Source organism: Vulpes vulpes, chromosome 2 (genome assembly GCF_048418805.1).
Source record: "Vulpes vulpes isolate BD-2025 chromosome 2, VulVul3, whole genome shotgun sequence".
Taxonomy (NCBI): domain Eukaryota; kingdom Metazoa; phylum Chordata; class Mammalia; order Carnivora; family Canidae; genus Vulpes; species Vulpes vulpes.
The window spans coordinates 16,312,763-16,334,196 of NC_132781.1; the positions used below are offsets into that span (position 1 = coordinate 16,312,763).

The 21,434-nt window shown below is 35.0% G+C and overlaps 1 protein-coding gene across 1 annotated transcript in view; it reads right to left on the reverse strand.

Moving 5' to 3' along the window:
• Window positions 1-21,434, reverse strand: part of EFCAB13 (EF-hand calcium binding domain 13) — an 82,636-nt gene that overhangs the window by 13,789 nt on the left and 47,413 nt on the right. The window contains 12 exon segments of the mRNA XM_072744532.1: window positions 100-171; window positions 929-1,028; window positions 1,030-1,073; window positions 4,695-4,766; window positions 7,145-7,182; window positions 7,184-7,210; window positions 7,212-7,284; window positions 9,656-9,730; window positions 13,591-13,641; window positions 13,915-14,007; window positions 19,887-19,958; window positions 21,381-21,434. Coding sequence (XP_072600633.1) covers window positions 100-171; window positions 929-1,028; window positions 1,030-1,073; window positions 4,695-4,766; window positions 7,145-7,182; window positions 7,184-7,210; window positions 7,212-7,284; window positions 9,656-9,730; window positions 13,591-13,641; window positions 13,915-14,007; window positions 19,887-19,958; window positions 21,381-21,434 — 771 coding nt within the window.

Below are 21,434 nucleotides of genomic sequence, written 5' to 3' on the forward strand. Positions count from 1 at the left end.
TATTACAAAGATTTAAGCACCAAGTGTTTGACTAGGTGACCTCTGAATGAGATCTGAAGGTGCTGTGGCAGTTCAAAAGTTTTATCATAAAACTCTTACCAATAAAGTTGGAAAATTCCTGGGTGTTCTTCAAAGCCTTCATACAGTCTTTAACATTTACCATGTTGTCATCTGGAAGAAAGAGAAAAGTGATAGACAAGAATCCATGGACAAGGTCATATTACAAAGCTAGTATGAAAATCAAAATCAGAATACAATTTCTTTTTTTTTTAAGATTTTATTTATTTATTAATGAGAGAGACAGAGAGAGAGAGGCAGAGGCAGAAGCAGGCTCCATGCAGGAAGCCTGATGCGGAACTCGATCCCGGGACTCTGGGATCATGCCCTGAGGCAAAGGCAGACACTCAACCACTGCACCACCCAGGCATCCCCAGAATATAATTTCTTAAATACTTTATGTGCAAGATACTTTAGATTCATTTTCACCCATTATGCCTTGCAATTCACCTTACAAGATTGTAGATATACTAGTTCTGATTCTACCTGTAAGGGAGCTAAAATACCAAGAAGATTATAAGTCCAATAACCACTTGGCACAAAGTGGCAAAGCTCGGTTTACTATTCACAGAACTGGAATTTCCAAATTATTCATTAGTCACTAAATCAAGACATATCTCAGGAACTAATACCCACAAGCCCACTCCCCGCAAAATTTCAACCTTCTTATTAAAAGCATTCTCATAACTGCAAAAAAGGATATAAAGGAGGAAAGGCTCCTTTTCAAGATGTTTATAGTAATACAAGCAAATATCTATAGATATTTGCTCAAAGAAGAAACCACATTTATTTAAACAAAGACCTTGCACACTTTCTTTATAGGTACTCCTACCCAAAACAAAAAAACTGATAGTAATATTTAAACGCTTACCAGAAACAAAATTTGATTGAAGAATTTTCTCTACTTCCTTTTCAGGTGACTTAATCCCAATATTTCCTAGAAAGCTCTCTAAGTTCTTCCTAGGTATCATTGTCACCTTCAAGCAAATCAAGAGCTAAGGTAATGTCCTGTAACTCTAGAAATAGAAAAAAGTTATTTGGTAATTGAATTAACCTCTCATTTAAAAAACAACAGTAGCGGGATCCCTGGGTGGCGCAGCGGTTTGGCGCCTGCCTTTGGCCCAGGGCGCGATCCTGGAGACCCGGGATCGAATCCCACGTCGGGCTCCTGGTGCATGGAGCCTGCTTCTCCCTCTGCCTGCGTCTCTGCCTCTCTCTCTGTGTGTGACTATCATAAATAAATAAAAATTTTAAAAAGAAAATTAAAAAAAATAAAAATAAAAATAAAAAACAACAGTAGCTATCACTAAAGACTTTTGTCAGTGGCAGTCTGAGAGTTCTTATCGCATCCTGAATTGAAGAATAAGAAATACCAGGGAAGAACCCAGCCCTCAGGGAATTCTAGTCCAGCAACACAATACCCTTAGTCTGTCATGTTTCTTTGGTGGCCAATATAAAATTGGCACAACCAAAACGATCCATATACTGAATTTTTCACTGCAATTACACAAAGTAGCTATTTGACTGTGAAGCTCTAATGGTAGCAAACAAAATTATCTGTATCAAAGTGAAATAAATTTCAGAATCATGAGAAATGTAAAATATGAAACATGAATATCACAAGGACTCCTTAATCTTTTTTTTTTTTCAATTCTACCAAGATCCAATTGTACCCTGGCATCTGGAATTTTGCTTTATTTCCAGCTCTTACAAAGGAGGCAGTGTTAAGTCAGACAGACTTGCATTCATATCCTGGCTCCAGGATTTGTCACCTGGAACTGTGTGACCTTGAGCAAATTATTACTTACCTCCTTTATAAAATTCAGAAGTCATATATCTAAAATGAGATAATACTATCTACCTCACAAGGTTGATGTGGAGATTAAATGTGATGATGTATGAAAAACATTTAAAACAATATTAGATATATGGCAAGCACTTAATAAATGTCATTAATAGCAATAAAGTTACTACTACTATTATTATTACTAAAACCATCAGGAATTAGCTATAAATAGAAATCACAGCTTTTTAGTACCTTTGATCCTGCCTTGCTTTCTATCCTCCTAACATCATAGGGAGGCAACTGCAAATGGCATTTTGAGCTTTGCTAGCACCTAAAAACCTGTATCAGCTCTGCTTCTTTGTTTTAACTACAACTTGGTTTCCTTTAAAATACAGTTTCCTTGCATAACCATCTTAAGTAGAGACTCCTCATCCTCTTATGCTCCACATAAGACTAAGAAGTAGAGAAACACTTCTAAATTTCTGCTGCTGCTGTCAGGCTATTTTAGTTTCAACTTCAATCAAACCTTATCCCTCCTTCTGCAGTTCAGGACTGTCATTCACCTACACCACCCTCCTGACGCCATCATCTATTACTTTCTGATAACATTTTCACCGTCTCTGAGGATCTTGGTATCTTGTTCATAATCCTCCCTCAACCCCATTTCCCATTATCATTTAATGATGATAAGGATGACCTTGACCTCTTAACTCCAAAAAGCTTCTACTTCCTTTCCAAATTCATCCATACCATTGGTCATCCTTGATTCTCATTACCTAAAATTTCCTGCCCCCCCCAATCTTAAACTACAAGATCATATACCTGACCATAATCCCTTAAAATTATGTGTGTATGTTGAAGGAAAGCATAGAACTTTATTCACAATATGTCTACTTTCTAGGACCCTCCAAGATCACCAACAGTCAAGGCACAGTAGACTAGCCTTCTCCATTAGTAATGAAGGGAACATTTTGAAAGCCAAGTTCTAGTATGTCAGACAACCTCGCAAGCAGGCTTTTCTTTTTTTTCTTTTCTTTCTAAATATTTTATTTCTTTACTCACAAAACACAGAGAGAGCCAGAGACATGGGCAGAGGGAGAAGCAGGTTCCATGCAGAGAGTGCGACGTAGGACTCAATCCCAGGACCCTGGGATCGCAACTTGGGCCAAAGGCAGATGCTCAACCACTGAGCCACACAGGTGCCCCGCAAGCAGGCTTTTCTAAAGAGAGAAGCCTAAGGCCTGCTGCATTAATACTTTTCTTCTACTGTGGCACTTCCTAACTCTTCCCTGTAGTTATTGGCCTTATAGTGTACTAGCTGACAGGTGCCATCCCCCTAATCATTGTGACCATCTCCCAGATTCAGGTACCTAATCTCTATCTGTTCTCTTTTCTCAATTCATTTCAAGCTTCATTTCAATTTTTTTTTTCTTCCTCCTCATAAAAAGTTACCTGTCCTAAATACCAGTCTCTTTCTGAGCTCTGCTCTCAAAATTAACTACCATTTACCAAGTATATAATATGTGCCTAATAATTAGGTTGTGTGCTTTACATGTGTTTTCGTAGCTGAGTCTGACAACTCTATCAGAAATATGATTTTATCAGCTTCCTTGTTTTAAAGATGAGGAAGCCAGGATGGCCTAGAGAGATTACCATCTCTCTCTTGTTGTGGTAAGTCAACAAACTACAAACCACCATATATCATACTCCATAGCCCGTGTTCTTTTCTACCTCTATGCATTGTTTCCTAGAGCACAGCTAACCTAATTAACTATACTATGTTGGTGCTAATTATATTATGTGACCCAAGTAACACATTTATATGTCAACAGGGAATTATTAAATACTTTTCCTAACCTAAAACAGAAACAAGAATGTCAGAAACTTCATATGCCAGGGCAGAGTGGTTATTGAAAATCTGAAAAGTATTTGCCTACTTCTTCATATCCAGAAATGATTCAGCATCTGCTTCCCTAAAAATATACCTATGTTGTTATTCTTTTCTTGGTAAATGCTTATTGATCGAATAATCATTTGAGTGGGTTATTCAAATAAATTAGCAGTGGTACAAAGTTTTAAACTTATTTTCCAAACAAAAAGGTACACAGACTCCATGAACATGTACATGATCTTCATTGGTTTTAGTTCTGTTTTTAACTTTTAAGCAAAAATGGAAGTCAAGGAGTAGAAAATACCTATGCTACCAAAATGTACAGGACCACTCTTGTATTTTAACAAAAACCAAAGAAAGAAACATGAGGAATGTCTACTAAAGGAAGTAGTAGAAGATTTCTGAGAAACTTTATAATACAGAAGCCTATATACTGGGTAGAATCCTAAGTCTGAGGCTTAAAATGATATAGGAAATATTCATATCTGAAAAAATTTTAAAGCCAGTAGCTGACTTTACACAAAGTCAGGAAACAAAAAAAGGGATTTAAAATAGTTTTACACAAACCCCATTCCAGAAAAAAGCCTTTTTCTTTCATCATGGAAGCTGCCAACTTTTAATCAAAACCAAATTTTGCTTTAAAACAGATCAATGTCGGGCAACCCCGGTGGCGCAGTGGTTTAGCGCCGCCTGCAGCCTGGGGTGTGATCCTGGAGACCCAGGATGGAGTCCTGTATCAGGCTCCCTGCATGGAGCCTACTTCTCCCTCTGCCTGCATCTCTGCCTCTCTCTTCTCTGTGTCTCTCATGAATAAATAAGTAAAATCTTAAAAAAAAAAATTAAAACAGATCAATGTCAACACTTTAACCAGAAATTAGAACTAGAAACACTAAAAAACAAAACAAAAGACACCCATTCAATAAAAGTAAATTTAACAGTCACAAGTAATCTAGTATTTACCTTTTAACCTGGAGGCATCACACATGTCCTTTACTACTTTTCCAAATTCTTCTACTTGTATTTCATCATTCTCTGCAAGAAAAATATTTTCTTTTTAAAGAGACAGAGAAAGAGAGAGAGGCAGAGACACAGGCAGAGGGAGAAGCAGGCTCCATGCAGAGTGCCCGACATGGGACTCGATCCAGGGTATCCAGGATCACACCCTGGGCTGCAGGTGGTGCTAAACCGCTGTGCCACCAGGACTGCCCCAAGAAAAATATTTTTAATAGATCAGTCTCACTAAGCAAAAGTCAGGATCCAATGAAGCAATCTATAAAAATGTAAGCCATTTGATGTACTCATAAGAATCATATTTCCTTTTCATATTGTTGACTAGCCAAAAGATTAATTTTATAGAAAGAATAAACCTTCAGATTACAGGAGAAAGGCTGAGTTTTCAATCTCCATCAATCAAGAGACTGTGCAATCCATAATCCATATTTCTAGAGATAACACTAACAAACTTCAGTTTTAGTTTAACCTTTTAAATGTTTGAAGATAAAAATACTGTACCAGATTAACTTTAAAGATTTTTCCAATGCCAGATGGCCCTATAATTTCTAACACATGTTTATACCCATTTCTTACACAAGAACATGCAGATACTAGATTACAAAGTCGAAGTGACAAACACAGAAGACAGAAGTAACTTTGTTTTCCCAGTCAGAGACAGGGAACCTCAGACCAAGGATTTAGAATCACTGTAGTTTATGATCATAGGATAGAACAGAGCGCTATAAAGTGAGGTATTTGGGAAGCATTTCTAAATTTGCCCAATGATAAATACCATTTCTAGTTTTCAATGCCTTTTTGTAACCATCATAAAAATACTTTTTAAAAAGTTTAAATATACTTTAAAATATTAATGAGTCAATATGTAATACCATCAATAACCAAGAAATAATTTTTCAATTTCACTAAGTAGAGGGAATCTAAATCAGCTTTTTTTTTTCCTTTTTAACACACCATGATCAACAAAGAATATCCTAGGTCAGTCATTTTTAAGTTGTTCTTTGTTTCTAAGTCTCTGCTGAGCCATGTAAGCAGTTCACTTACTCAACTTTTATAGATTAGTCAGTGAAACTCAACCTTTATGATTTATATATTGAGGTACTCTGTAAGATTTCATTTAGAAGGATTCTACTGCTTTAACAGCACCAACTTAAATACAAAACCAAAAATAACAAGGTTCAAAACTTTGCAAACCACTGCATTAAAATAAGAATTAAATCACTTTGTACTGAAGGTCCAATGTTAAAAGAAGAAATGATATGACAGATGGGGTTTACAAAGTTTTCAAAATCATGCGTATATTTGGATTTAAATGGTAGAAAAATCTACATTTTATACACTGCGTTTTTCCTTTATAAGTATATAATAATGAATAGGATACAGTATGTGGGGTTTTTATTATCAAAATAAGTAATTTTACATATAGCCAAGTTACTTTAGTAACTCATAAAATAATACCTTATTGGTCTGATTAAAATAAATGCTATCTAATACTTTTTCTGGCTACGTATTGCCTTCAAGTTCCAGTCACTCTATCAAAAGAAACTGAAGTTTTGCAATAAAAGGGGGGGGGGGATAAATCTCTATTATCGAGTAGTAAGTACTCCTCTATTTTGACCATCGCTCTTCATCTCAAATATCTCAATAAACAAAACAATCAACACAAGTCCAAAATTACCAGCAGCACTTAAGCAGCAGCTTAATGGAGAAAAAGGGGTAAGTAATCCTCAGAGGGAAAGACAGTTCTTTGACTAAGACCCCAGACACATGCTTGTGTTACTAGCCTAGTTTGGCATAAACATTATACATACAAGAGTTATAGTAATACATTTGTAACCTCATGAGGGAGTAGAAATGTTCACCTGTGCTTGTATACTACCCTTTCTCCTGCCTGCAGAACATTAGCAGTAAATGATAATCTTATTTTAAAAATTCTAGTCTATGATCTTTGTTTTACAGTACTTTTGTGAACTTATTTTTTGTTTTGATTCTTTTTTTACTTGCTAAGTAGAAGTGGTAGCCACCATCAGATGTGTTTTTCTTGCAAATTAAGTAAAAGCTTATTTCAACAAAACCATATGGATATCCTAATTAAGTAGTGTTAACAAAAAAACTGTAATAGATCGCTTAACATTTCCTAACAATCCCTTCTGTGTTCACTGTGCTCATTTTCCAGTAACATGTTACACAACTTGAAAGTAGTGAATGCATATTTGATTAATTTAGAGTAATAATAAATTAGATATTAACATTTTTTCTATAGGACAATCTGAGCTTTATTTTTCCTAAATGTGTATATTGGTATATCACCAAATAGAAGATACAAGGAAAAATAAAGATTGATAGAAGACAGAACGTATTCTTGTATATCTTTTAATTTTAGTATTTGGAATACTTACCATCAATTATTGCTAATTTCAGTGCATCTATGAATTTTTTTTTTCAAGTTACTATTCATCCTAGACAGTGTTCCACAGGTGAGAAGCATTCATCTTCTCTTTGCTGAGCTTGTGGAGGTTTTCAATAATAGCAGGCAATACTAAAGGGTAGATAACACACAAGTTTTAACAACATGCTTGTCCAAGAAGTTAATATAGTAGGCTTATTATCTCGACTAGTCAGGAATCAAGGTTTTTATGGTTACGAATAATAAAAAATACAGCATAAATGATTGCCAATTTTCTTTCTTTTTTTTTAAGCTTTTATTTTTATATAATTCCTATGCCTAATGTGGGGCTCAAACCGACAATCCCAAGATCAGTAGTCCCATGCTCTACTGACTGAGCCACCCAGGCATCCTGGCCAATTTTCATGTATCAAAACACAATAAAATATTTAATATCAAAATTAGTGTGTCTGAGGATTCTGAGATATTCTAAGAATTTATAATGATCCCACCCCTGAATAACCATATAAAGAGTAATTTGCATTGCATTATAATTTAAACATGTCTGAATTCATAAATAAACCCAATTGATAAAACCATGAATTAAATAGCTTTTGTTCAGGCAGCCTGAGTGGCTCAGCGATTTAGCGCCACCTTCAACCCAGGGCCTGATCCTGGGGACCCGGGATCAATCCCACGTTGGGCTCCCTGCATGGAGCCTGCTTCTCCCTCTGCCTGTGTCTCTGCCTCTGTGAGTGTGTGTGTGTGTGTGTGTGTGATGAATAAATAAATAAAGTCTTAAAAAAAATAAATAAAGGTTTAAAAAAATAGCTTTTGTTCTACATCTTCCCCCAAAATTCTTCCCTGGATCTTATTTTCTCTTCAATCTATCACTGCAGACCATGGGATGAAGTTTTCGTTTTTTGTTTTTTTTAATTCCAGCAGACTTTAATGGAAGATTTAATGTGTGTGTGGGGTGAAATTATCTCATTACAAATGTGTAAAAGATCACTCTGCTGCTGTATTGAGAATGGATTCTCTGGAAGATCAGGCATCTAGGAAGTTACTGTAGCAGTTCAGAGAAAAAGAGGACAGTAGCTTCAACAAGGGTAATAGTGATGAAGCTAATGAGAAGTGGACAAATAAAGGATGTGTTTTGAGAATGAACCTGAGAATATATTAACTTTTTTAAGATTTTATTTTTAAGTAATCTCCACATCCAAGATGGGGCTCAAACTTATTTTTTTTTTCTAAAGATTTTATTTTTAAGTAATCTCCACATCCAAGGTGGGGCTCAAACTTATAACCCAGAGATCGAATCACATGCTATACCAACTGAACTAGCCAGATGCCCCAAGTCTCAGAGTATTTAGTGATGAATTAAATGAGAGGCTGGAGCCATCAAGAACTCCTACGTTTGAGAACTGAGCAATTGGGTGGATAGCGGTATTAAAAACTGAGAGAAGAGGGAGGGGGTAAGATGGTGGAAGAGTAGGATCCCTAAGTCACCTGTCCCCACCAACTTACCTAGATAACTTTCAAATCATTCTGAAAACCTACGAATTCGGCCTGAGATTTAAAGAGAGAACAGCTGGAATGCTACAGTGAGAAGAATTCGCACTTCTATCAAGGTAGGAAGACGGAAATAAATAAATAAATAAATAAATAAATAAATAAATAAATAAGCAAGCAAGCAAGCATCCCTCCGGCCCGCCCCCACCCCCAGCCCCACCCCCACCCCCGCCCTCTCCGTGAGGAGCCAGGCTAAGGCCGGGTGGGGAGAGCCTCCAGGACAGGAAAGCCCAGTCCCAGAGAAGCAGGAATTTAACAATCTTCACGGATGGAAAGGCGCTTGCTGGGAACTCAGGAGGGGCAGAGTGGAGCCCCCAGGTTCCAGACATCACTAACAGAGGATGTGCACCCCAGGGGAGAGCGTGCCACACACCCAGGTGCCACTAACCCCAATTTTTAAAGTATTAACTTTACTCCATTTAAAAAATACATATGTGATCTTATATTTCTTTACAGGTGAGCTAATGAGTGGCAAGAGTGTCTTTCTCAGCTTAACACACTCACAGCTTAACATAACACACTCATAGCTTAACATTAAGCCTGGTATGTAACAATGGCTCAATAAAGTTACTGAATTGGAAGGTTACAAACAGCTGAAAGTAGAAAATCTGCATATTAGCACTCAGCTATAGTCACTAGATGGCATCACTTCCCCAAATTGGGAAGACATTTTAAATCGTCCCAAAATGCATTTTATATACATGGTTCTAACTCTCTCTAGCATGAGGATAAACAGTAAGATTATGATAGTTTTCAATTCATTTGCACATGGAAGGTGTTATAGATATAGGGATCATTAATGGAGAAAATTAAGGCCAACCATATCAGCAGTAAGCCAGGTATTTATTTGCCTGATGACCTGTAGAATGACTACCTCTTTTGGTATATTATAGTCTTCTAAAATCTGTCATACTATTTGATATATTAAATGCACAAAATATAATGTTCTTACATAGTTTTTCAGAGAAGCATTCCGTATTGGTCATCACTGTATCAATGAATTCTTTAAAATTCATTCTTTTTGTTTCTAAAGAACATTTTCTTCAGTATCTTCAAGTATTAAATTATTAAGACAAATACTGAATTATGTAAAATAAATTCTCTATTTAGGGAGATTAACTAATACCACTAAAAATATACAAGTATATGAGGAAAAAGCAATTCACCTTACAGGGAGAAAAAAAACACTGAAAATTGCCAGGAAAATTAATCAAAATACTTCTAGTCACAAGTGTACATTTCTAATTTTAACTTACATTACCTTATCTTGGCCTTGCAACAAGTCACTAAGGTATGTAAGTCAAAAATTAGCATGTTATTTTCCATATTTAAAAAAAATACTTATATATGACATCATGATTTTTTTTTCCAAGGTCATAAAAGAAAATATGAGATCAGAGATTAGAAGTGAGCTGTCTTGACTTCTGATTTCTTTTACATCAGGCTACCATTCATATTGCTATCTCTATTCCAGTATACTACTGAAACTATTAAACACTTTAATAGTCATTTTTACTTAGAAAATGTCTTTCCTTAATTATATTAGGATGGATAAAAAAATTTTTAAGAATTTTCCAGGGCCACATATAAAGGTTTTATATAAATATAACAAAGTTTTGAGAACTCTACTCCTTTGCTTATCCCACACACACAAAAAAATTCTAATTCTAATCTATAAAAGCCTATTGTCCTATTCCCAAGATTAAATATCTTTGAAAAGTTTACTTTAAGGACTACCAAATCATTTTGTGTTCTTTTTTTTTTTTTCATTTTGTACTCTTAACCAAATATTTGGAGACTTTAAAAAATGAGATTTTAAAAAATTCTGGGGGAATGTTAGAGTTAATGAAGATTTATATTCACTAGCAGGAACATACAACTTTCTAAAGCAATAGATTCCCTAATTTTTGATAATATCTATTTCATACACATACATTTCAGCTCACCACTGAACCCACCATCCAAGAACATTATTAATACCACTGTATCTGCTTCTGTGCTTTTCTAAAACATTCCATTCTCCTGTTTCTCTACAGAGAAACATGGTTAAACTTTTAAAATCTCTTGCTTTTCTACATATCATTTTAAACAGGACAAACAAAATATTCCTTTATAACAATCTGAGACTTGCTTTTTTCATTCAATATTATATTTCCAAGAATGATCCATATACTACTATAGTTTGTTTTCATTAACATATACACTATTAGTATTTCGTTATGCACCAAAGGTATATATCACAACCTCTTTATACATTCTATCACCAATTATGTTGTTTTTTTCCTTGTTTCTTGTTTTGTTTTGTTTTGTTTTTTTAGCTATTAAGATCAGTGCTGCCATGAACATTTTTAAACATGTCTCTTGTACCTGTGTGCAAGAGATTTTCTGAGGTCTATAGCTAAACATGAATTTTCTAAGTCACAATGTATGAAAACCTTACAAAATACTACATAATGTTTTTCAAAGTTCCTTTACCATTTTTGCTGTATTTATCAACAATTAAATTAATAGATTTAACTTTTGCCAATCTACTGGGTATAAAAAGATATTTCATTGTGACCTAAATTTTGCTTTTCCCTGATTATTAATGTTGAGAGTCTTTTCATATGACTATTCTTATGTATAACTTATGTATTCTTATGTAACTTATGTTCCTTCATCTAGCAATGGCTGTTCTTGTAATTTAGCCATTTTTGTATTGGGTCGTTAACTTTAGGGGTTCCCTATATATTCTCCACAATGATATTTTGCTATTATGAGTGTTCCAAATAATCTTCGCTCCATTTGTGACTTGTATTTTCATTCTGTTTGTATTATCTTTTAATAAAGAAAAGTTTTTAATTTAATTGTAGTCAAATTTATCAACTTTTCTTTTCTGGTTGATTTTGTATCTTAAAAATAAACCTTCCTCTAAAATTAACAAGTCAGGAAACAACAAATGTTGGCAAGGATGTGAAGAAAGGAGAACCCTCTTACATTGTGAGTGGGAATGCAAGCTGGTACAGCCACTCTGGAAAACAGTATGGAGGTTTCTCTTCAAGAAGCTAAAAGTAGAGTTACCCTATATGACTCAGCAATTACACTACTAGGTATTAACCCCAAAGATACAAATGTAGTGATCCAAAAGGGCACGTACACCCCAATGTTTATAGCAGCAATGTTGACAACAGCCAAACTATGGAAAGAGCTATCTATTGATGGATGAGTGGATAAAGATATGGTGTGTATAGACACACACATACATACATACACACACACAATGGAATATTACTCAGCCATCAGAAAAGATGAAATCTTACCATTTACATTGGCATGGATGGAATTGGAGAGTATTATACTGAGCAAAATAAGTCAATCAGAGAAAGACAATTATCATATGGTTTCACTCATATGAGGAATATAAGAAACAGTGCAGAGGATCCTAGGGGCAGGGAGGGAAAAACAGAATGGGAAGAAATCAGAAGGAGATAAACCATGAGAGACTCTTAACTATGAGAAAGAAACTGAGGGTTGCTGGAGGGGAGGTAGTGGGCAGGGGTAACTGGCTGATGGGCATTAAGGAGGGCATGTGATGTGATGAGCAATGGGAGTTATACACAACTGATGAATCACTGAACTCAACATCTGAAACTAATGATGTTGACTAATTGAATTTAAATAAATAATAACACATAAAAATAATAATCCTTCCTTAGAAAATTTTTCATCTCTTTTCTTCTAAAAATTTTACTGTTCACATCTAGAAATTATTACTGAATATGATAAATAGATAGGGATCTTTTTTTAATAGATAGGGATCTGATTCCATTTTTTGCGTTTGAGTAATTATTCCAGCACCATTTATTAAATGCTGTTTTCTCCCCTCTGTGATCTGCCATCTCCATTACATATGTTTCCATTTCTGTGTGTGGATATATTTGGAAGTTTCTGATCCTGTCCTATCAGTCAATTTCTCTATAACCTGTGCCATCCTTACACTGTTTTATTTACTATAGTTTTATAATGAGTCTTCACATCCAGGAGAGCAAGTTCCCTCCAATACCACATGTTTTTCTTCCTCAAGAGTGTTTTAACTATTCTTGGCCTTTGTTCATACAAATATTAGAATTAACTCATCAAAAAAGTTAAGGTTTTAATAGAATTGCTTTGGATAAATTAATTAGGAGAATTGACAGTCTTGGGTCTCTGAATTCATGAATATGGGATATATTCCCATGTAGGTATTCTATACTGTCTTAACAAAGTCTTATCATTTCCTCTATATAGGTCTTACATGTCTTATATTTGTTTCTATTTCTTTTTTCCTTTTTTTTTTTTTACTTATTATGAAAAACTAAATATACACAAAATAAAAAGTATACACAAAAAGCTTTTGTAATAAAAGCTCACGTACTCTCCTTGTAGCTGCAAATATTATCAATTCATGGCCATTCTTAGTTTACCTATAATCCCACCCACTTGTCTACATCACTACATCACCCATTCCCTTTAGAAAAGTTGTTGCTAAGTTACAAGAGTGTAGATACTCAAAACTAGTACCTTCATCATGAATTGTGGGCTTTGAAATAATAAACAGTACTTTGTCTCATTTAATGCCTTTTGTCCTGACTTCTATCTTGTCAGAAAGCAAAATCACAGAACTTTCTTTTTGTTTGCATTTTTGCCTATAGGAAAAAAATGTCTGAAAAGGCAGTTAACACTGGTTATTTCTGGATAATGGGATTTTGTGGGTTTTGTTGTATTTTTGAGTATTTTTCCATATTTATTTAATTTTAATGGACTTTTTTCTAATAAAAATAATGAAGTTATTATCTTGAGGAGAAAAAATAGCAAAGTGATCCTCTTTCATATGTGTCAACCCAGTTTTCCTGAAAACGTATCACTTACCATTAGCTTCAGTCAATTCTAAAATCTTCTTAAATTTTGGCTTAGAAAGGTCATTCATTTGGGGAATATAAATAATAGTGAAAGGGAATAGAAGGGAAGGGAGAAGAAACTGGTAGGAAATATCAGAAAGGGAGACAGAACATGAAGACTCCTAACTCTGGGAAATGAACTAGGGGTGATGGAAGGGAAGGAGGGCGGGGGGTGGGGGTGAATGGGTGAAGGGCACTGAGGGGGACACTTGACGGGATGAGCACTGGGTGTTATTCTGTATGTTGGCAAATTGAACACCAATAAAAAATAAATTATTAAAAAAAAAAGAAAGGTAAACTCCAAAATGCTGAAGACAAGTATTCAGATCCTCATAATTCATATTTTCATCTTTACTTTCATCAATGGCTTTAATGACATCAGTGAACACTAAAAATAAAGCAGTATGCTAATAAGTATTAAATATTAGTCAAGAGGGATCCCGGGTGGCTCAGCAGTTTAGCGCTTGCCTTTGGCCCAGGGCGTGATTCTGGAGTCCTGGGATTGAGTCCCGAATCGGGCTCCCTGCATGGAGGGAGGGATAATATATATAATAATTCCTCTGCCTGTGTCTCTACCTCTCTCTCTCTGTCTCTCATGAATAAATAAAATCTTTAAAAAAATAAATATCAGTCAAAAAAGAAAACACCAATAGTAAGATGAATTTTAGTTCTAACACTAAGTTAACAAACATATAAAAGAGCTTCAGGAATGTTATGCATAAAAAGAATTACCAGGATCTTTAATAATACTAAAAACTAATACAGTATAAAATCAGAGCCAAAAATATATTCTCCTTTACTACAGTCTCTGTATCTAAGGAAGTACCAATTTAATTACAATTTAAATGCATAGGAATAAAAATATTATACAATTTCCCCATTTAATTCTCTAATAACTTAAAATTTCCTAGTAATCTGTTTCTCAGTAGCAGAGACAGAAGTAGAAAACCTTCAATCTCATATGACATAAGGGGGAAAGGTTTGGTAGCAATACATGGCTCAGTCTTTGGTAAATTTATCCTAGTTTATCTTCTGTATATATAATTACTTGGAAATAACTATCCTACATGTCTTTTTAATATCTTGGACTATGTGTTTCACAAATCTGGGCAGTATTCCATCCATTGAATTTAAACAGATAATTTTTTACCACAGTCAAAGCTTTCTTAAAATAACTTGCAAATATAGAGAATTATTAAGAAGGTTGATAGATATGTGTGCATGTGTGATAAACTTTGGAACAAATTAAACTTAAGTAGATGTTTTCTAATAGGTGATTAGGATAGGTAAAATGAGGAAGCTGGGCAGTGGAAGGCATTAAAGCCATTATCAGGAGTTAACATTAGGAGTCACTGAAAATCATTATGGATTGCTAAATAAAGAAATATCAAAATGATGTCTGAATTAGATGATTATTTAAAAGATGATTCTTATATATAAATACATACAACAAGATACATGTTCCTATCTTGTGAAATGAATTTTTAGGTGAAAGAAATTCTCATTTAAAAGTAAACAGATGATGAGTGACATCAGCAAGATCATTGAACAAGAAGCCTCGGACCCTTCTTCCCTCAAATACACTGATTTAGTAGAAAATCAAAAATAAATTCCCTTTGTCACTAAAGAGGGCACTTGATGGGATGAATACAGGGGTTATACTTATACTATATGTTGGCAAACTGAATGTAAATATTTTTTAATAAAAAAAATAAATTCCCTTTGTGAGAAATCAGAAACTTAACTAAAAGGCTCTTAGACCCCAGGAGAAGGCAAAACCAGATGCACTGAAGCTGGTAGGAAGATTTGGAACAACCTCCCGCAAAAGCTGGAGAGCCTGCCCCCAGCGCAGCACCATATAATCCAAAAATGCTCCCAGCTTCACCATCCAGCAATGGTTCATACATCCAGCAATACAACTTTTCCAAAAGGCCTCCCCAGAAGACTGGCTTCTATCTTGCCAATCTCGGAACCCTTATGGGTCTAGCACAGCTAGCTGATTAGGTAGAAAAAAGGTGGTGTGTTGAGCTGGTAGATGCAAGTGATCCTCCCGTCCACTCAGCACAGAGTAGACAAAAATCCTAGCTTTTAGTTTCCTCCTGGAGAGGGAAAGAGTTTATCCATGCATCTAGCACATCAGCTTTTCAAGAACCAGCATCTGTCTTGCCACTCCTGGCCTCTGGGGAAGGAAAAAGTTGGTAGAGGCCCAGAGAATATCTGGCTGGGCTGATTGGTGTACAAGGACAGTATGTGAAGACCAGGAGAGCAGCCTGCTTTGTCTATTGCACAGACACCAACACAGAAAGTCCAAATGGAAATTTCACAATTAAAAAATACAATAACTGAAATGAAAAGCTTAGTGGTTGGACTCACCAGCTGAAGGGAAAAGAGAAAGAATCAATGAACTGAAAGACAGCAATAGAAATCACCCAGCGAACAACACTGAGAAAACTGATAATAAAATGAACAGTTTCAGGGACCTGTAGGCATATAAGAACAATCTAATGGGGCACCTGGATGGCTCAGTTAGCTAAGCATCTGACTTTGGCTCAGGTTGTGATCTGAGAGTCCTGGGACCCTCACATGGGGCTCCCTACTCAGTGGGGAGTCTGCTTGTCCTTCTCCCTCTGTCCCTATCTATCCCCCCCCCCCTTGCTCCTGTTTGCTCTCTGTCAAATAAATGTTTTAAAATCTTAAAAAAAAAAACAAACTAACATTTGTGTTCCAGAAGAAGAGAAAGAAACCATGGTTAAAAAGGTGCTCAAAGAAATAATGTTTAAACATTTCCCAAATTTTTAGATTTTTAGCAAGAGACTAACCTACAAATCCAAAAGAAAAAAAAGTAAACCTTAAACATGTGACTAAAATCTAAAGAAATCCATATCAAGACACATCATAATTAAACTTCTAAAAACAAAGAAAAAATCTTGAAAGGGTCCAAGGAAAAACACTGTAGGGAAAGAAAATCAATTTGAATTAAAGGATTTATATCAGAAACCATAGAAGCCATAATAAAGTGGCACAATACTTTTCAAGTACTGAAAGGAAAGTACTACCAACCTAAGATCCCATACTCAGAAAAAATATTCTTCAGGAATGAAAAGGAAATCAGAATGTTCTCATATGAAAGAAAACTAAGAGAATTTGTTGCCAGTAGACCTATGAATGGCTAAAGTTCTAACAGAAAGGAAAGGATAAAAGAAAGAACTCTTGAATGTTAGGAAGGAAGAAAAAAAATGGTAAGCCAAAATATGGGTAAATATAGTGTGTTTTGTTCTCTTGAATTTTTTAATCAAGTTAAATGGTAGAAACAAAAATTATAATACTGCCCACTGTGGTTTTAAATATATGTAAAGAAAATATTTAATACAGTTATATCACAAATGGGGGAGGAATGTAAAAGGAAATAAGGCTTCTGTATTTCACTTGAACTGGTAAAATGTTGGCATCAGTAGACTGTGGTAAATTATGCTTATATAATGTAATACCTGGAGCAACAACTTAAAAAGCTACACTTTTTAAGTGTACACTTGAAGATATACTCTGAAACACTACAAATAAATCAAAATGGAATTCTAAAAATGGGCAAAAGAGTTGAATATATATTTCACCAAAGATATATGAATGGCTAGTAAGCATGTACAAATATACTTGACATTATTAGTCATTAGGGCAATGTAAAATAAAACCATAGTGAAATCTACTATGTATTTATTATAATGGCTATACACAAAAAGATAATACCAAGTGTTGATAAGGATATGAAGAAACTAGAATCCTCATACATTGCTGATCATAAACTCTGGAAAACAGTTTGCCAATTTTATTAAAAGCAAAACATGAATTTACCACACATACTAGCAATTATTCTCCTAGGAATCTATCCAAGAGAAATACAAACATATTTCTGGTATGTTTAATTTCAGCAATATTCATACTAGTCCCAAATGGCAAATAAGAAATGTCCATGAACTGGTGAACCATCAATAACGTATATCCATAAAATATAATTTGGATTTACTTAGTAATAAAAAGGAATGAACCACTGAATTAGCCTCAAAAAAAAAAAGTGAAGGAAATCAGGCACAAAAGACCACATGTTATATGATTTTGTTTATATTAAATGTATTAAAAAGAGAGGCAAATTTATACAGATAGAAAGGAGGGATCCCTGGGTGGCGCAGCGGTTTGGCGCCTGCCTTTGGCCCAGGGCGCGATCCTGGAGACTCGGGATCGAATCCCACATCAGGCTCCCGGTGCATGGAGCCTGCTTCTCCCTCCGCCTGTGTCTCTGCCTCTCTCTCTCTCTCTGTGACTATCATAAATAAATAAAAAATTAAAAAAAAAATTTTAGAAAGGAGACAAGTAAGGCACCTACATGGCTCAGTTGGTTAAGCATCTGCCTTTGGCTCAGGTCATGATCTCAGGGTTCTGGATTCGAGCCCTGAGTCAGAGAGTCTGCTTCTCCCTGCCCCTTTGCCTCTCCCCTACTGTTCACCCATACCCATACTCTCTCTCTCTCTCAAATAAATAAATAAAATCTTAAAAAAAAGTCAATAAGTGGTTGTCTGGAATGTAGGTAAATATTTAACTGCAAATGGCCACGAGATAATTTTAGGAATGGTGGAAATATTATAAAAAATGGACTATGTCCACTTCTGGTCCAATTTCCAAAGAACTGAAGGCAGCAGCTCAAAGAGATATTTGCATACCCACATTCACAGTAGCACTAATCACAACTGCCAAGAGGTTGAAGTAACATAAGTGTATATTAATGAATGAATGAACAAATAAAATATGGTATACGCATGCAATGGAATATTAGCACAAAAAGGGAAGAAAATTCTGACATATGCTACAACACAGATGAATCTTGAGGGTATTATGATAAATGAAATAAGCCAAATACTGTGTGATTCCACTTAAATATCGGAGTGGGCGAAATTCACAGAAACAGAAAGTAGAATGATGGCTGCCAGAAGCTAGAGGGGCAAAGATGGGTAGGTGTAGTTTAATGGGTATAGTTTCAGTTTTGCAAGATGAACAAGTTCTGGAGATTGGCTGTACAACAATGTGAATATACTTAACATTATTGAACTGTAACTTACAAATGGTTAAGATGGCAATTTTTATGTTATGTGTTAAATACCACGATTAAAAATAAATTTTAAAAATGATATAATGGGGAAATGGTTGGAGGAAATTAGCTGTGACCAAGATATTAACTCACAAAACAGCAATGAAACAATGACTAAGTTGGTGAATAAATTATTGTATGGTGAAGCATTCAAGAAATTGATTTGATAATAGTGCCTTTAAGAAATCCAGGCACTTAAGCACTTGCATTCATCAGAAATGACAAATGATAATTTAGCTTTAAATATGAGACTCTTGGGACACCTGGGTGGTTCAGTGGTTGAGCATCTGCCTTCCGCTCAGGTCATGATCCAGGGGTCCTGGGATGAGTCCTACATCAGGCTCCCCACAGAGAGCCTGCTTTTCCCTCTGCCTATGTCTCTGCCTCTCTCTCTCTCTGTCTCTCATGAATAAATAAAATCTTAAAAAAAAAATGAGACTCTTCATTTAGGTATAAGAGAAAATCTCTTCCTTTGGATTAATGTTTCCTTATCTGAGAAATCTTTTGGGAAGAGACAAAAAGCTTATCTTTCTTTTTAGCATAGGAATAAATAAAAGGAAATAAAAACAACAAGCCTTATTATCTTTCATTTAATCTTGCTGAAAAATATTTAATTATTTGTATAAAAAAATAAAATCATTGCAAGCAAAAATTTTTAAAGACTTAATTGTGGTGATGGTTGCATGACTATAAATTTCATAAAAATTGCACACGTGACTTATATGTGTATAATTACACCTCAATAGAATCGTTTTTAGAAACGCTCTAAAACAAAGGTAAATCAAAACAGTGTTTCATTCAAACATGTTCCTTATAAAAATTAAATCAAATCCCCAATAAATTGCTATGATGGAGCCATTACCTATTTGATCTCCTCATAATCTTACTATTACTGTATATTTATGTAGTACATTACAATGTTTAAAATCCACATAACAACTCTGTGAGGTATACAAGTTAGCTATTATTACCTTGATAGAGTAAGTTTTTAAAAAACTGGCAAATGGCTTGCCTGAAGATTTCAGGACTATTAAGTATCTATCTGAAAAGCAAGCTTAGTTCAGTTGAACCTCTTTTCAACCTAACTGCTTCTTTCCTCCAAATCATTTTCAAATAAACTTCCTACCTACCATCACATTCAGGAAGACTTTGCTCCACAGAAAGAGCACTCATAAAGTCATCTAACTTCACCATTCCACTTTCTGTAAAAAAAGAGCTGGATTATGCATTCTGTTGTATTTTGGCATAAAAGGTAAATTCATATTTAAATACAACTAGGAAAGAATTACTTCTCTCTTATTTCATCATCATCCTATTGAAACTTCATATCTTGTCTCCCTAGATGAGTCTTTCTAAATTAGGTCAGCTCATTTCAACAATTACTCAACAACTTTTAAATATCTATTATAAAGTGCAATGGACTGCGTTAGGTACTTGATAGATTTAGAAAAAAAAAAGAAAAGTGTCCATATAGACGGACCATGAGAAATTTGAGTCTATTTTACACCATCATGAAAATTCAGTCAATATGCACAAGGTGCATCAAGGTCCCTTGACAATACTAACCAGTCCTTTAGAGACCCAAGTGTCCCTCTCTCTACCCCTAGTATCCAGCTGATCCAAATAACTACCTATTTTTAGATACAAACACTCCATCAGTGATCATGCTAGTCCATTAGTGACAGGGCTCAATAACTGTAACAGCACCTATTCCTTAGATTTTTAAAAAATCAAATCTTTTCTATTTGCCTTAGCTAGGACATTTTGCCCAGGTTCTATTTGCCTTAGCTAGGACATTTTGCCCAGGTTCTAAAAATTCATTTCTAACATATTCCCAAGTCCGTCTCTTCCCAAAATGTTGCCTCTGACCTCTCCTCAACTGAACTTCTGCTGTGGACAATTCTTACTAAATGATAAAACAACTTCTCTAATACAAAGCTTTTCCTAAAAACTTAAACTCTCAATCGCTTCTCAGCCTTTTGGCTAAGATCAAGTGTAAAAACTTAAACTCTGCCTTAAATTTAGGCTGGTAACTGAGATATGCCATTTAACATCTAGATACTAACTGCTTACCTTTTGTTTAAGTATCCCTAGCCCTAAATTCCTAGCTGTAGCACTCTTCCATTTTGGAATCTCCAATTCTTTCTTCTTGGGTCCTTAGGCTAATTGCTTAGAGATCCCTGTACCCCTTGAATATTGTGGTCTTACTGCCTGAACCTCCCTATAATTGGATCAGGCTTCCCTTAGCTAGGGATAATCATGGAGTCTTACATAAACAATTCTGAGGTACAAAAGGCCTAGCTCCTCCAAACCAACACATTAGATCAGACTTTCCAGGAACTACTTTCCTCTTTCTCTTCCTCCTCCTCTTCTTCTTTTTTTCTTCTCCTCCTTTCTTCTTCTCCTCCTCTTCCTCCAACCTCTTCTTCTACTAATACTACTACTACTACTACTACTACTACTACTACTACTACTACTTTCTATCTTTATATCTGTTCTTTTAGAATCTTCTTTAATATAGCCCATTCTGTTCTATTCCTAGTTGAGAGAACTTACTCGATCATTTAATACTGTCCCATAAAAGTATCTAATTTTCTCAAAAAGTTTGGCATTATCAGTCTCACCATTTTGAGTAGTGTCTGTCACAATCTTCTTGAACTCTTTGTCTGATAAATTCC